Source organism: Egretta garzetta, unplaced genomic scaffold (assembly GCF_000687185.1).
Source record: "Egretta garzetta isolate BGI_Z169 unplaced genomic scaffold, ASM68718v1 scaffold94, whole genome shotgun sequence".
Lineage (NCBI taxonomy): Eukaryota > Metazoa > Chordata > Aves > Pelecaniformes > Ardeidae > Egretta > Egretta garzetta.
In genome coordinates this window covers 5,147,066-5,165,363 of record NW_009259683.1, presented here as the reverse complement: position 1 = coordinate 5,165,363, position 18,298 = coordinate 5,147,066, and the positions used below count along the sequence as shown (strand labels likewise).

Genomic DNA, 18,298 nt, shown 5'->3' with positions numbered 1-18,298 from the left:
TCTGAAAAAGCATTCATTAAGAAAGCAAGCAAAGAGAAACAAACTTACTTCTCCCCAGCCTTCTAAGTTTGATTCCAAACTGTGCCCCAACAGCTACTCCAATGATCGCACACAGACATCAAGAGGCCAAGAGGAGAAATGTCAAGAGGAGAAATGATGTCCTACCCTAAGCCAGTTAATAGTCTAATGATTAAAACACTCCTAAGGGATCAGAGTGGAGGAAACTGAATCTTGGTCTTCTACACATTATTCAAACAACTTAACGCTCATGCTCTTAGATAAAAGGAAGCAACAGGATTTGCACTGCTTCTGAGAAAATGTTGTACAGAGCTTTTTGGTGGCACATCCAGTTATTGGGTATGACCTCTGAGAGGCTACAGTCTTTCATTAGCTTCACTACTGCTGATAGCTTACCCCAGGAAAATCTGTCATGCAGAACCACAGGAAAAAGTGCAAAGGACCAGTATCATGTGGCTTGGATGCTCTGCTAAGAAACCACATGGATGTAGTCAAAGGGCACTGCCTCCAAATCCTAAACATTCTTCTTTTTATTGCATTAGTAACATAGTGCATACTAAATATATCACTACCTAAAGACTTATCACTTTTAAAAATAACTTTCAAATGATCATTAAATCCTATGGTGTTAATTTTACTCCTGGAAAAAATGGGTAATAGCAGTAAAACCAGAATTAGTGAGCTGGACAAGACACAGGGACAGCTTGCAGTGGTTAGAACTTTATGTGCAAATAATTCCTTTCACAAATGCATATTCTCATAGAAATGATTGATTTTAGTTCTAGTGGTATTAAAAAAGGAAGCAGAGTAGAGAAATTTGTTCTTGAGAAGTCAATGACCACTGAGAGGAAAGGGAAATGGGGGGAGAAGCCTGGAGCCTACAGGAATTCATAATGGTAACAAGGAGGCAAAATCTTGCTAGTTAAAAGTAATCTGGAGGGAGGAGTAAAAATGTTAGGACTGGCTCAGAGATATGCAAGGACAGTTTTGGACTATTCACCCAAGAATGCCATCCAGTTTTGATCACAGGCTTCATTTGAGCACAAGAATAAACTTTATAGACATTCAACAGCCTCATTCAACAGACTGCTTACAGACAACACTGAAAATGTTCACCCCAGTGTGCTGTAACTGCTTGCAGGATCAATGCTTAAAACCTTTTTTATTATATAACCTTTCTTGTATGATCTGAATTATCAATAGAAAAACACTATTAAAAAAGAGCCTAGGATTACTGTAATTAAAAGTATTCTGGTAGCTTTTTAAAGATTTTAAGATTACCACGGTCTTTGCTTCTAACATTTCCCTAATATAGCTATTAAGTGATTTACAGTAGAAACACTATATAATTAAGGCATCTTAGTTTCAAATTGTAGTGTATTCTAGTTTCCTTTCTTCCACACCATGATGAAAACTTCTAATCAAAGCAATTTCTATATCTAAGGAAAATGTTTTTTACAGAAACCGTATTAAACACACATTTAGTTGTTCTGTTTATGGCATGTGCTTCTAACAATACACGTTACTATGGCACTTCCCACCTTCCATTTCCAAGGTGAAGGGAATTTACTCCAATAAATTATGCTTTCTTCCTATTTCTGGTACTTACCACCTCAAAGTTGAAATATGTTCTTTAAAACTTAATTGTGAAGGATTTTTCATTTTGGAATCAAATCTTTTTATTTTTAACTTCTTTTTTTTTTTTTTTTTTTAGTATTACCTTTTTAGCCAGAGAAAGTATTTGTATGCCTCTGTTGTCTTCTTGCTTGTGCCAATAAGGCTGGGATGTCTGTTTTGTTTTCTAATAAAACAAAAACCCATTCCCACAACAGCTGCTTTCATCACTAACAGGTAACCAGCAGTATCCATATTAAACAAATTTTAGAATATGTAAATGCTGAGGAGTCTGTCTCCATTAGACTGCACGAGCCTAAAAGCCTTGATAGCATATGCTGCAACACCAGGGCTTCACGTTCCACAGTAATACCGCAAACTCAAGAACCATCGCCACCACGGTCCCAGACCAACAGACTCAAGAGGCACAAACAGCACTATGTAGGTTTCAATAAACACCAAGCAAAATTCATAGTGATGTTAATTAACTCAAAGCTATAAATACTGTATCTAAGTAATAGTAGAATCAATATTAATTATTGCCGCTAATCACTGCATTTCAGTGCAGTACAAAATATAAAGGTGTCTTGACCCATATACAAAGGAAATACATCTATGAAGTACTGGAGGATGTTGGCCCAAGTGCTCATTTGCAACTGCTCCTGCCAGATCACAGCCAGTATCCCATTCATGTAGTAGCACCATTGAACTCCTTGCAGGCAAACCACTCCTGGATTTATAGGATGGAAGCAGATGAACTGCATCTGCTTTGGCAGTAGCGTGCCTTACCAACTCCAGTTTTGACTTCTAAGAAAGCAAATGGAAAATAAGTAGGCGACAATCATCTATACTGGGACTGCATTAAGGCTACACTAAACTTTGTCTGAGAAAAGGATTTGTGACAATTCAGTCAGTGCCTGGTGCAAGTGTTTGATGTAGCGATAATAAACCATTATGACCTATAATTTATATTTTGTCCACTGGTTTTAAAAGGAATGTTATCTGTCTACATGAGGATCACACACTATGGAAACTGCATCTGTGTGCAGTTACTGAAGGCTGTAATGGCAGTAAATCTCCAGCAGAGAAAGAGACGGAGCCTTATAGATTCAGACATCCACAATCTGAAGGTTGTTTCAGAACTTAAGGGTACATACAATATTGCCGTATTAACATGCCTGAGAAAATAACCAGGGGTAGAAGGGAAATGGAAACAAGAGTATGTTTCAGGCTGGAAACAAAGACTCCTATACCCTTCTGTCTCTATCTACTTTACTGATACTTTATCCTCCCAGCTATCAAACCAGTCAACCCAGATTTATGTTCTGTTTTGTTTTAGCTTATAATGGCCACCATACAACAGGGCAATCAGCAGAGCATAAAGCACCCCACTTAATCTTTCTACCACAACATATTTTAAGTATACATCTTATCATACAATTCTGATAGTCCCTGAGAATCAGAAGTCCCTGTTTTCCCAGGCTTCACAACAGCGTATGTCCCACACAGAACATATTGAATATAGAAACCTGCAGAGGAAGATTGTTTTAAGGTCTGGAACTCACAGCAGGAAACAAGCTAAGTTCAGTTCCACTTGGAAGCCATAAAAGCATGGGTTTAAAAAAAGTGCAGCCGTATCTGGTGTTTGATATCTAGCAGTATGCAACATGTTTATGACATGTATTAGGCTACAAAATCTGAGTTCATAGCCTGGGACAACAAAGCAGAACTTGGCTCTGGCATATGTAGTGGGAAATAGAAAGGCATGTCTCATAGTGTAATGGATATTGCTGCTCCCTCAAGAGCTTGAGCTGCATAGAGCAGGTGGCTCAATGAAAGACATCAGCAGTTCAGAAAAAAATTAAAATACAATTAAAAGAGCAATTAAATAGCAGCTGGTTTAAATAAGAGTCAATTCAGATTGGGTTTTACTATAAGAACAACTCAATTCAGTTCTGCAGAATTCTCAGAATTGAAAGGGTAAAAATGTTTGGACAAATACGTAGTGAGTAACTAAAACTGTCTCAGTCACACACAACTCAGTTAAAAAGGGTCCCAAAATCATGAAATCTAGATTAAGTATCACTTTCAAACTACTTTAAAAGTAGACTGATTCTGAATCGTACAATCAAGTCCCGTGGGCACTTTCTGTGGTCTTAAACCAGCTATTTTCCAAAAAATTTTCCCTCTCCCTCACATTAAGTAAAATAATCACAGAAGCAACAAGAGAAAACGCCCAAGTATATAATGGAAAGAGGGAAACATACCAACATACACAACCTACCAACAACCTACCAATCCTACATGTTGGGAGGGGAAAAAAAAACCCAACAGTTTTATACATTAAATGAGATCAACAGAAATAAGTGTTAAAAAGGGTCATGGTTAATTTCAAAATATGCTTTAAAGGGTAGGACTGCCTCCAGGAAGAACAGGAGTTACTTGCCAAGTAGGAAATCATGTCAAAACCAGCTATTCTTAATCATCATAGTCTCATACAGTGGAGAAAATTTAGTCATTTTACCAAGTGAACACCACTTCTGACTTTCATACCTCAAAGTCTTTTCCCCCCCCGCCACTGACACCCTTTCTCTACAGCAAGTATTATACAAAGCCAAACGGTGGACTCTGTGTTTGAAAAAGTTTGAGTTTGGTTTTGAATGTGGTTTGGTTTTGGGGTTGGTTTTTTTTTTTTTTCATTTTTAACATGAAGTAGAATTAGAAAGAAAAAATTTGCATTGTAAGAGTTGTAATTAACTCACATCAATCTTGAATTAAATTTTGGGTTAATTTTCCAGGCTTGTGAATTTGTATCTCATCCTCTAGACAGCACAGATACAAAAGGAAACTGGTGTTGCATGTATAAAAGCCAATAATCCCATACAGAGTTTTTTCCAAGAAATGCATTTCCAAAATGCAACTAACTGGAACTTTGAACCACAGCACACCTGATCAACCAAACAGTATGATGTAAAAGGCAGCAAAATAATCCTAGAATAGCAGCATGTTGACTTATCTAGAACAGGAAAAAGGGTTTTAAATGAGGAATCACACTTCCTGTACAGTGTTCATTTAGGACTGGGAGACAGTTTGGCAAATGTACTGAAAACTGGGCACTGCAACTGCACAAAACTGCCATCTTTCCCCTTCATGGGTCACTATCCTCCCAGAGAAAAAGTAATTTGAGCTACCTCCATTGAATTCTGCGACATGCTTAGGTGAGAGGGAGAATATGGAGCAGCTCTCAGGCTGCTCTTTACCATAATACAACCTAAGACATGAGCAACCCTTCCATTCCTCCATGCTGGAGTACTCTGTAGGTTTCAGTTCTGCCATCAGTCCAAAACTGAAAAGCCAAGGCTCTATTATTTAGATAAATGCTTTAAAAATTGGTTTAATTTCTTAAATTTTTCAAGTTTTAGGTTATATAGCGCCGGTAAGCAAGATTTTTAAAGATATACACTGTGGTTGAAAAACCTGCAAAGTACTGTAAAAAATTCTCTTATATGTTGGAATATTAGTAGTTAAATTTCACTTCTCATTGAAAAAAAATTCTTTCTCCACTCACTTGTGTGGAGTACAAGAAAGAAAATTAAGCAAAGGCAAATTATCTTGTTTTGCACAAGATTTAGCTTAAACATAAAAGGCTAAAACCTCATTCCCCTAACTATTTGAGCAATGCAGTTGAAGGGCTACTTCTGCCCTACATTAAAGTGATAAACAATTTAGTTAAATTTTAATTCAATTGCCCTTCCAAAACAGGTGTTATCACAGTGGCATATAACATGAAATGAAACAGAATGCATACATAGGCATACATTTTGGCATACGCATATATACACATTTTGTGAAAACCACAATCAGTTACACCTGAAAAATAACCACACTTACCTGTTAATGTAACTTAAAGCAACATAGGTTGGCTGCTGAAGTTCTTGTTTCTCTAATACACGTGGGTCTGTATCTGGAATAAAAAAATACATACACTGAATTGAGTTTTCTATATTTACATTGAAACATACAGGACTGTATATTGCAAAGTAACATGAGTGAAGACAAGAGATATAAAATAGCTCAATCCAGTTTATCCATATAAAGTATGCTTAGCACAGCACAATCATTTGTTCATTCATTCATAAACACAGTATTGCATTACTTTACAGGAGAATTTGAAACATCAACAGTGATGTAATTTCCAACTGTCACACAAGCTTTCACAATCCCCCTCATAAATATTAGTTTTCACTGCTTTCCATGATTTACACTGTTAAAAGGATCAAGCTTTCTTCTTTTTTAATGTAGCTATTTCTAAATACGGTTGACACATTTTGAGATGTTTCAGGAGTGGGTAAGTCTTAAGATGGGACTTGATACTTTTCTTCAGCATCTCTGAGTTTTGCTTTCTCCCTTCTCTACAGCTTATTTTCTGAAGCTCTCAATCAGAAAAATAATACAAAAATGCACTTGAAGCAAAGTGCTTGCCAAGCAGAGCATTGCCCACCAAAAGCCCTGAAGCAAACACAATTCAGTTCCCTTGAGTGCTAACTTTCTCACTTAAATGAAAGAGTATGTTTTCAATCACTGTTTTCATTGTCCTTTTCAGTTAAGTTTTGCTTTTATCTAACAAAGAAGTAGTCTTGGTTTAAATTTCTGAAACCAAAACCAAGGGAGCATGCCCATAGTTTACGTAGTTTTCTTATAAAAAAAAAAAAAAAAAAAAAAAAAAAAAAAAAAAAAAAGAGTTATTTTGAGGTTTTAAACACAGCCTTGCCCTACATTGTAAAAATGCACCTTTAGGAGCTGAGCATAAACAGAATTCAAAAGTTCCCAATGGAAAATGTGCATCATGCCTGTGCAGATTGCTACACAGTCATTAACAACATATTTTATGCATTACTTTAAAAGCAATTCTGGGTGCAACTTCTGCATTTTAACTAGAAAGAATACAAACTGCTTTTACTAAATGGGTCCCCATAGCACTGCTGCTTTCCATCTTTTATTTCTGAGAAGTATCTACTTCGTGTTGGTGTTAGGGGGGGGAAGAGGGGAGTGGACCTCCAAGCCACACCACTGCCCGAAACAGATACCATCTTTATTCGGTGAGCCCCTGTCCCACCCCCTCAAAGCTCAGGCTGATCCTAATCTTCCTTCCCACATTTGCTCTTGCAAAGCTCAGGCTCCAGGATTTGCTAACGTGCCTTTATCAATATGTCCCTAAAGAGATAAATACCTTTGCGGAAGTTCAGAGAAGAGGGATAAAAGCACAAGTGCCAATCTAACCAGCAACCCCAAGTCTGTTATCCTTAAAAGGAGCAGATCTTGCTGGTGTCTGGGGAAATTCTGCACTAATTACCAGCACACCCTGATCCTTATTAAGCTAACCAAAGACAGCAAAGCATCAGTTATCTTCCGTGTTATCTTTATAATTCACTTCTCTGAGGAAGTTAGGTTCACATGACACAAAAGATCTTTTACTTGCCTTTGTTTCTAACAAAACCCACAGTCATTTAACATGCCAAGCATACAACTGCTGTCACGGTGAGCTCTGTTAGATTTACACCTCAGTGGTGCACAGCCTTCCATGAAACTGTCTCGACCCAGAATGTCTGCAGAGCATTAATCCCAGCCACGACCATCTGAGAACTGCCTCAACCCAAGTTCAGGCATCTGTGGTTAAACGACTACTGCTAATCCAGTTCTTAAATGGGATTAACCCATCATCTATAAACAACAGTTTCTGTGACTGAAGGAGACAAAATTGGGGCTGGTTTACATCAGAGTGCTCCACTATCTGTGGGAGAAGACAAGGGAAAGCTCTAATGAAGAGTCCACCACCCTTCCACTGCTCACCAGCGACTCACCATAATACCAGTTGAAGATGAAAATGCAGAGACAAAACCAAAAAGCCCCATAACTTTTGTAGGAGTGTGTCATCAAAGCTCAGAGAAATCTGCCTGCTGGCACCCATCCCGTCTCTCAGTAGGTGCTGCCTGACACGAGGAACACACTGCACACAGTCTCTCTCCAGTGTATCTCTCTCTTCCCCCTCCACCCATCAGACTGTATTTCAAGTCGATTGTGTTGCATATCCCAATTCCACCAAAAAATAATCCAAGAGGTGGTCAAGAAAATCTTGTATGAATTTAGCACTCAAAATACTTGACATATTTCTATTCCTCTTGCAACCAGCTGCTGCGTTGCCGGTCATGAGAACATCACATTCACTTCTGCACTGTAGCAGGAACTATACATAACACTGTTGGATATTATTTCTCTTCCCCAGCTATAATAACAGAAAATAAAAAGAAAGCACAGAAACTTGTGCTGGGGCCACAGCATGGCCCTCAGAGAAAATCAGAAAAGAGCAGAGACCAGGCCAGCTGTGCCACGGGTGCCAGCAGCCACACGGCTCCATCACAGCCCTTCCCTGGTTGGAGGGGCACGAATGCTGTACTGCCAGCCCCACTGCACACATCTAAAACCTGCCCAGCCTTGCTATCCAGGGCATGTGTGCCCTTTGCTCATGGCTGCCAGCTTTTTTCTCACTGTCTTAAAATGCCACTGGTCCATTCCATCCCACCTCCATTCCCTCTTCCTCATCCTCTGCCCAACCTCAGTTCAGCAGATTTCCTCTCTCCTGTCCCTTCCTAACCCCAATTCTTGCTACTCGTTCTGTTTCCCATCGCTCCCTCTTACCCTCGCTGTCACGCTGCTCACTCCTCTCCCCTGAAAATGTCCCAACATATGAACAAGTTAAAAATCACATGGAGATGTCTATAACCACTTGTTCATTCTTGTACCACAGGACTGAACACATATACAATTCTTTCCCTGTACTGTCCTCTTCCTTGCAACATCTACTTACTCCCCCTTGCCCCTTATTGTATCTTACTTCCAGTTTAGATAGTCTTGACTTACTTTCTTGATATTAGTTAGCACACTTCTGAGCACAGGGTGAATACACCTTATTGTTAACAACTACAAAAAGACCACAACCATCCCAGGCTTGCTTAAACAAAACAAAACAAATAATTAGCAATATATATATATATATTTTTTTTTTTTTAAGATAGCAAACACAGCTACAGTGAGATTAAGTAGCAGTATTCTGATGCTGAACCTTCAAGCCTGGACTACCAGTGCTCTGCTTCTCTCACACCTAAGCACATTCATACAGACGCCAGCACCGTTTCCTACCACCACACACGCTGCTCAAAGCCACAGTCTCCGAACACGTGTCACCCCACTGACCACGATGTTATGTAGCAGCCAACACTCTCAACCATCTGACTTGGGAATAAGGAGCAGGGGAGGCAAAAATCTATTGTCAACCTCGCAAAATGGCCCCATATAATGTTAATTGTTCAGCCAATGTTTCTTCAAACATGCATAGGCTGGTCAAAGTCAGCCAAAAGTAGCCTAAATAGTTTCCAAACAGACAACTATAGCGGATTAAACACTCACAAGATGACAAATCTTTTTCTTGAAAAGTTTTTAAGCAGTACAAACCTAGTACTGATATGAGCTCCCTTTCTTATAAGAAAAATATCCAGACAGCACACACACAAAAACAACTACAGATTTTAAAAGGACTTGTTGATTAACATTACTTAGCTAGTTACCCTCACTTCTTGAATTAACATGGGCTATCGAAGACTTGCTAGTTCATTAGTTTTGCTGTAACACTTTAAATCCGGTAGAACAAATTGCCACCCAATGTACATTAGCTGCCTTTATTACTTGTCTCTTCTCATGAGCATTATGTTCCACTGATTTCATTCCACAGAGAGAAGAAAAGCGCTGTGTACTTTCTGTAATGCTCTGGGGGTTTTTTTAGCTATGTCTTCTTATTTTACTATGGTGTTAGATTTTGGAAACCCTGTTTTTTCCCTTTTTTTCTTTAAGGAATGTTATTAAAATGAAATTTTTATTTCATATGAACTACCGCAGGGTTTTGTTCTGGGTCCCACCACCTTGCTATTAAAAGACTGAAGTGTGGGCACTAACATCCATGAGAGAGAGTTACTCAACTAAGCATCTACAGGATAAGACACCTCCAATTTCTCACACCCCCAACCTGTTTCGTATTGGGCAACCAGACAAGTAGAATGAGTGTGCAATTAAGGCTAAGACCATAAATTGTACTACGCCATCTTTGAACTGCTCAGACAACGCCAGGCATTTTCTGTGGAGGGTGTCCTAACAAACTGAATCACTGACTACTGAACCAAGCTACGATTACTAAATCACCTCACTCTACGCCGAAATAACTTGCAGCTTGAAAACACTGCAAAATCCTAACCTGGTGAAGTATTTTAAAGAGAGCAAATAATAAAAAAGGCATACGCATCCTGTGTAAGTACAGTCTTCATCAGTTGTGTAACTTTGTTCCACACGAGTATTTCTGCACAAAAATACATGCCAAATCTTCATTATTATATAATGGAGCAATGAGTTTTGCCCTACAAGATACAAGAAAGTTATCATAAGCAATTTCATGTGAGAACTTCACTTTATGAAAGTCCCTGCATTTAATCACTGTGAAAAATCACTTTTCACCTTATAAAGGGCACACAGAAAAGTGCTAACAAATTTCAGTGGCATTATTTTATAACCGCAAGCTTTCTTCTCATAGGGACTACAAAAGGTCACTACCACTAGCAAAGTGGTAAAGATTGTCTCAGAAGAAAAAATAATGACTTAAAGGAGGTAAAATTTAAACTACTCTTCAACATCTTGACTATCAAGTGGCCAGTGCTGCTTTTACGCCACTGTGCCACCACTTAACAGGCAGAAGTTGAGGTCAAAACTGACAAGAGTCCAGGTACCTAAAGAAAAACACATGAATCCCTGTTCACATACAAATGAAGTGACTGGATTTTCAAGGTTTTTTGGTAGCTGTAACCCTGAAAAAGATTTCACTGATGTTGTAGGTATTACATTTCAGATGTGAGGCTAGGGGAGTGTCTGTATCTTAAAAAGATCTGGGTTTTAAAAACATACCTCTATCAGCCTCATTTCTTAAGCCAAATCGCTGCAACAAAAGCAGAAAGACGGAGGACGCCAACCCAAGGGCATTATTTCTGTTTCTATTTAATCTCAAAAAGAATAACAAAATGCCTCAAATGTTATGAAAATAATGTCCCTGCAACAGATTTTAAAAGCACTAAAACTTGTATTTACAAGGACCAAGGTCTTGCAGTATGATCTATCTCCCAAGTCACCTGGAAATGTTTATGATAATCTCACCTTTCTGTGCAAGATGGGTGCAAGATCACACTGAAGTGAACTGCCAACACGGAGGTTCCCCAGACTCACAACTGGCTTTGTCAGAACATCCGTACACACGTTCCACTCGCCCATCACCGGGTTCACAGAGTGCCTGTCTTGTATTTCACTTGGCCTTGAAAACTGGCCGATACAGGTCAGCTCAGCTAATTAATTAAAACCTACACTTCCCTTGAAACTAGCTTGCTTCACTAATGATGCCAAGGCAAACATTTCTGTTGGCTTCCTCAAAAGTCTGCAATTGTTCTTACATTGATGTAGCTTAAAAAGCCAGAAACAGATAAATTCAGTGTTACTGGAAACTGTTCCCTATCCAAAACCTCCAGTACAAGGAAGCCACTACAAATTTCACAGTTCCAATTCCGAATGCAGTGTTTTTCAGGACTTCTTATGATTTTAAAGGATAAGATCACAGACAGCTATGGTTTTACAGATATTAACATGGTCCCCTAATTATATCTTTAACAGAAAAAAATTTTCCCACCATTTCCAAATAGAGATGATGCTCTACACTTCAAGGACAGAACACTGGAGGACAAATACCATGTTTCTGCAAGCGTTTTAAACCTACCTGACTTCAAGAACACCTTCATATTTACACAGAAGTTTAAGTCCTTTCCAAGTTCAAGGTGTTAAATGCCACAGAGATGAACTTACCAAAATGTGTGAAACAGATTAGATACCAAACTCTTCCACATTTCTGGATAAAGCTCTCATTAAATAGATGACTAAGTAAGCCACGTTCAGACAAGTACAAACAAGAAAACACTGTATTTATTTCAACTTTCACAGTTTCAGAGAACACTAGAGGCTTCAGGATATTTTTTAAGAACAAAATTCTCCCTGTTTGGTCTATCCCAGATTTGCAAAAATTTCTCATTTAGCTGCAAACAATTTATTTCCTCCATCAAATTCCTCGTAAATGCATGAAGCCATGGAAAAAAACCCCTGGAAGACACAAGCCACATAAATATTACAACGTCATGAAACTGCAGTCTTTTTGGCCTGCTAGGAGACAGCTCTATCAGGCTGACAGCGCTCTACTGGCACTCTGCTGTGTCTCAGACCAGGCCTGTGTACTTTCCAATCAGCAACTGATTGATTGCAATTGCTGCATTACTGCAGAAAGATAACAAGAGTCCAAAGCCAAGGTAAGGTATCATAGGTCACAGATAAAAGCTTGAACTACTGTGGACCTCTCCTAAAGCCTGCAAGCACAAAAAAGTCAGCATTAATCTTAACAACTGCAAATTACATATTATGCTTATAAGCAAGTGGTTAGCAAAAAGAAGTATCAAACAGCAAGTATATATTGGGAATGCACACGCTGGCAGCTGGAAGGCACAGAAAGCAGCATCTCCTGACTTAACACCCTGGATTAGCACACACTAGCCTCTTCTCATGGGGTCCCCTCACAAGGAAGTTTCTGAAGAAAATGGGAGTGTGTAAAAACTGCTTCTTCATAGGAAGTGTGCCCTGATCCCAGGGACATGACACTCCAGCATTTTACCTTCACTGAGTGTTATGACTGCAGAACCTGTAAGAATCAGTGAGAGGGTATCACTGCAAGAGGCACCATATAAAAAAAAGAGGTCACAGAAGTTTTAAAGCACCCTGCTAAAAATTAAAGCACAAAAAATCCAAGAACACCACAATCAACAACATCCATTCACTGTTGCAGACCAGCACATGTGAAACTCCATTTTATAATGCAAACTCTGTGAGACACAAGAACTCGGAGCTTTGTTGCATGAGAAAATGGTATCTTGCTGGGTGATAAGGTAGTATACACTATTTCAGATTACCTACACAGAAACAAGTCTGTGCTTTGGCCTTACAGCAGAGTAGAATATTTTTTATATAAGCAAACAGAAGAGTAGAACGTTTTTTATACAACACTATCACTGAGCAATCCTGTTTCCTCCTTGCAAACTGCCACTATTTAATTCAGACTGTAAACTCTCAGAAGTAATGGCCATCCCTTACCTCCCACTACTCAGCCAAACAGGGTTCTGATTACAGCTTCGTGTGTATTAATTTAATGCACAATTACTAAAAGGATTTCAGGTTAAAACGGTAGCTCAGCGATACAACTGAGTAGATAATTTGACACTTTCAGTTTTTAATTTAAAAACCAAATAGCCAAGTAAATGTACACACAAGGATTTGCATATCTTCTGAAAAGTATCTTTCATTTTAAAAAAATATTTGTGATATAACCATATGTAAGAAAATGTATTTCAGATGTGGACAACAGAAAAGAAAAAGAATTCATCTAGTCCAATCATGGATCCTGAATCTTTAAAATGTTCTAATTTCTGCAATTAAGTTAATTATTGCACACCAGCAAGTGACCACAGTGCTCCTCAGTTGCTGAAAGCAACCTTTGGATCTGTCATGCTGTCTTCAAATAGGCAATTAAAGTGAAAAATGAGAGTGTGCATAACTTTCCAGTGCCATATATTATATATAAATAACACAACACACAAATAAGAACAGGACAGAAGTTCTCAGCCGAAACACTTGATCAACATAGTCATGCCTTCATCTGTTTATTTGAAAATATATTACTTTGCTACTCTTGTGGTCCTTATTACAGACAATCCACTGCCTTAAGAAGAGTTTTCCCTTCCCAGAAATTAAAAGAACTTTCCATTTCTCTATCTCCCAAATAATTTGCATTAACCAAAGTTGGATAGTATCAAACGTGCTAGGATAACCACGAGGTAGTGGACAGATGTAAGCAACTCATCTGTTCCTTTGTTCCTCAGTAAGGCAATCTGTTTGAACAGACCTTGCCTGAGGTTGTGCTAAGAGTTGCTTTCTTGCTTTACACCAATTTACAGTACTGTAAACCAAGTACAGAATTTGTGAAATTCTTCATTTAAAAGATTAAAAGAAAAAAAAAATCATATACTGCAAGCATTCTCCGTGAGAAGCTTGAAGGTCACATGCGGTCTGTGAGGAACATCACAACTCCCTTTTCATCCTTACAAGGTGTGTGAGCGCTCTGCGTACCATCCTGCATCCAAACCCCCTCTCTCCCGCAGGTGAGCACAGCTAGCACCCTCTCTCACCAGAGAAATTCAAGCTGTGGCCTTTCTCGGACCCATTAGAAGCTGGTCCAATTAGAGAGAGCCCAGTCCATGTGGGCCTCCTCACACCTCTGGCATGGCTGCTTCAGCCTGCGGTTGCCTCTGGCAGAAGAGATGGCACCTGATCAACCAGTTTTTAAGGCATCTCCCATGCACTCCCTCCTCTGAAAACCCACCCAAAACTCCAGCAGCAGCTATGAAGCAGGGAGCTGTGTGTAAGGGTATAACCGGAATTCATTAAGAGAGTATTACTGTGCACTGTGATTGCAGACATCCACATAATATTCTCGGTAGCTCGTGTCTCAGAATATAAAAAGTAATGCTGTAAATCAGATACTTAATTTCTATTCAAATGGAATCTAATGGCTGGTAACTAGCTGCAGAGCTACAAATGTCAAAAAGGCATCTCGTGATCTTTCAGATGTAGTGAACTGCAAGCACACTTCATGTGCTGTGATGCTTTTCCACTTATTATGTTAATTAGTTTTTATTTGAAACATACAATTATTGCTGCAACCAAATGCAATAATTAATGGTTACTTTTAATAGGTAAAATATTCATCAATCAAATCAACAGGAGACCAGCAGAGTGCTGAAAAGGTCCCTTGGGGGGGAGGGGGCGGGAAGAGTCTGCTGCTACTTTATTTTATTTTACTTTTTAAATTGTGAGATGTATTCCATTTTTAAGCATTTGAAATGTTAACATCTTGCTTGCAACTTCTAAGTGCAAATATACTTAATGAAGCTTGAAATAGAGAAAAATTAGAATGCCATTTTCATGGAATTTCCCAACATTTAATTCAAGTCAAATAATCTCGTGAGGTGCCACTGGAGAGTGTTAAAATAAAAGGTCCATTCTCACTTAACAGTCAAGCACACAGGACATAACATATATTATTAGTAATCTCTAAAATGATCCTATTTCCATAATGAAATGAGTATTTTTATTCCTCACCATGCTATAATGTTTCTTTTGTCTGAGAGTTTTATAAACTCATATACTGTGGAAAGGCACTCACCTTTAATTCACCCGAATCAGAAGCTCCCCAGAATTAATTTTTAAAAATTAAGCTCATAATTTAGGGGTATTATTCTACTCTGAAACAATGATAAAGCTACCTTCGTGGCATGCAGCACCCTCCCCAAACACACACACCAGCACGATGCTCTTTTTAATCACTTTTGTAGGTCCGGGATACATTCGGGACCCTCTGCCTGAGTGGTAACACCACAGCTATGTTGGCAGAGCCCTCTAATGGGGACACAGCAAGAGCACATCAAAAGGCCTTCTCTTGTTGACATAGTTATATCACCTCCCCAGATGACACAGGAGGCCAATAAAAACACTCTGCCAGCACAGCTGTGACCCCCCCCATGGGCAACTGGGTATAGAGATGCCTGTCAGGGAAAGTGTTTTTCATTCCCTGTGCTGACAGACTGGAGAGAAAGGAAGAAAAGGGCTGTAGGGTGCTTTCCAATGCAAACCCAGCCCTGCACGCAGATTTTCTAGGTGTTCAGTCAGAAACCTCTGTTTCCAAAATTCACACATTTCTCCCCTCTCTAAGGTCATACACGTCATTACCCATTACAGTTGGAAGCTGACAAAAAAGAAAAATGAGGAGCATTCATCTTGCGTTCAGCATTTTGCCAAAATTATAAGGAAATAATCTTTGGAGTTGGCAATGGATTGATTGAGGGTTGAGTTTAGTGGGTTTCTATGAGAACCCAGACCTGGCCCGGGCAAATCCATTGGGAGGTTTGGCCTTTTTTGGGCAAAACCTGGTTAACTAGTAGAAGAGCCATGTTTACATAAACCACAAGTCTGTGCTTTCACAAATCAAGCATGTTAGGTGAGTACATGCTTAAATTCATGTTCTGGGATAAACAGTTTTGCATAAAGCAAGCAGTTATTTCAAAATAGCTCGTTTTCCTATTTAAAAAAAAATTGAAAATTTATAGGTTTGTGTTTTGCCTTATTATTATTATTACTCAAATACTCAAACCCTTGTTCTCATCTAGTTTTAATAACGAAAACCTGGCTAAACATTCCAAAATAAATAAAACCTAGTATTACTTTAAGTAAAAGTCAAAATATATATCTTGACAGTTCTGATGCTTGAGGGTTTTATTTCCCAAAGTAGTAATGATCTCCAGGAGTTAAAATAATATGATTATATCCCAACTCCATGGCCAGCTAAACCACAACTGAACTTCAGTGGCACATATTTCATCTGCAATGTCAGAAGATCTCCATTTCAGACTATCAACATAGCACTAAATTTTCAAGTGTCATTGAAAACAGGCCCCTTCTAATTTTGGCTGGAAACACTAAATTGAACCACTATAGGCAGCGCAGCTAGTATTTAACAAGTTAAACATCTTCATCTTTACCAGGAATCAAAAAAGAAAGCTTTTTATTGTCAATTCACTGCGCCTTCACTCCCCTGCAAACAGCAGTTGCAGGGGTTTTTTGTTTATTTTTTGAGTGAGGGTTGTATTAGGAGGAAACAATACATATTTTTCCTGTGAGTCACTAAAACTGCTATAAGCGTAACTTCTGGGCTAGAATGCACAAAACCAAGCATTTCTTGTAAGGAAGAAGGAAATAGCATCATTATTTAGCATTACTCAGGAGAAACCCCCTCCAGAAGATGGCAACCATGGCTGGTGGAGCAAGGATGGGAACTGACTGCGCAAGAATACCAGGTGCTCAGATAACCTTTATTTCCTGAAATGCCTTTTCCAAAATTCATTTGGACATACTGTGTCTTACATAACTTTATTCCATTGCAAATAATTTCACCACCAGCGTGCCTTATCCAAGACTATGAACAACTCTGCATTTGTCACCAGTGCTACGCATGAAACATCCAGCAACAAGCCTACCCCACAGGGAATAAGAAACACACACACACATCATGTATCCATACATTTCTTGCAGAGGGGTAGGGTTTCTCTAAGAGGAAGACATCATCACTGAAAATATTAGGTTCACATTTGTGCACTACTGTGAGGCTAAACACCTACTTCTCTGCAAACAAACTGACAACTATTTTTATTTAGGTTTACTGCATCTCTTCTATAGCACCTTTTTAGAGCCTAATATTCAACCACTGGGATAACAAGGACTGGTATGGAAGAAATTCTTAAAGTGCTGTTAACCGTAAGCCTTGAGCAACAAGACTACTTTGTTTGCCCTTAAGTACTAACGGTGGAGCAGATCCTCTGCACTTTTGTACCTTCGATACCTGCTCTTGAAAGACCATTTCAAATTATCTTCTCTTGAAAACAAGTATGGTGAAATAGATTATTTCATGCACTAAAATTACCACCTCAGTTCTAGTATCTCCAGCCACTGGAAGCCAAGTGTGGTAAGCGGTTTGGTGCCCTCTGCTGAATGACATCTGGCCACCTTGGTCCAGCTCCTAGAGGCCAGGAGTTTGCAGAGCAGGGAAGAGATGAAGTCTCACAGCTTGACTGAAACTGGATCCTGTAATTTGCTGTCTCAGCACAATGGTCTGAATTTATACAACACAAAGATAAAACTGAGGTTTTACCCTCACCCAACCACTCATGAACTGAGGCTTGTGGAGGGATGAGAGGAGACATTTTCTGTCCCGGATAATGCTGCGCAAGTTTCTTTTAGTGAGAGAAGTTCAGGTTTTCAGCACAGCCAAATGACTTTTTCCTCATTTTTAAGCCCAGTGCAGATTTCCACATGCTGATGCACCCTGGTGTGTCATCCACAGGGGCAGGAGCGGGAAGGAGGAAAGCTGCAACTCACTGACAGAAAGTCACTTTTAACTCTTAACCTGACCTGCCAGGGAGGGCAAATGCCCCTTCCACAATGGGCAGCAGTGGCTGCTCCTTCATGGGGTGACACAAGCCCAAAGAAACGCTTCGTACGAGTCCTTAGCAAAAGATGATGACACCAAACTGAGTGGTGCGGTTGACACACCAGAAGGTTGCGATGTCATCCAGAGAAACCTGGACAGGCTGGAGAGATGGGCCTGTGTGAACCTCAAGAGGTTCAACAAGGCCAAGTGCAAGGTCACACACCTGGGTTGGGGTAACCCCCGGTATCAATACAGGCTGGGGGAAGAAAGGATCGAGAGCAGCTCTGCCAAGAGGGACTTGGGGGTGCTGGTGGATGAAAAGCTGGACATGAGCCGGCAATGTGCGCTGGCAGCCCAGAAGGCCAACCGTACCCTGGGCTGCATCAAAAGAAGCATGGCCAGCAGGTCGAGGGAGGTGATTCTGCCCCTCTACTCTGCTCTGGTGAG

General features: G+C 39.5%; 1 protein-coding gene across 1 annotated transcript in view; it reads right to left on the bottom strand.

The window, feature by feature from the left end:
* Positions 1-5,679, bottom strand: part of JAZF1 (JAZF zinc finger 1) — a 90,979-nt gene extending 85,300 nt beyond the window's left edge. The window contains 2 exon segments of the mRNA XM_035894096.1: positions 5,524-5,597; positions 5,599-5,679. Coding sequence (XP_035749989.1) covers positions 5,524-5,597; positions 5,599-5,679 — 155 coding nt within the window.
* Between the last annotated feature and the right edge of the window lie 12,619 nt (positions 5,680-18,298).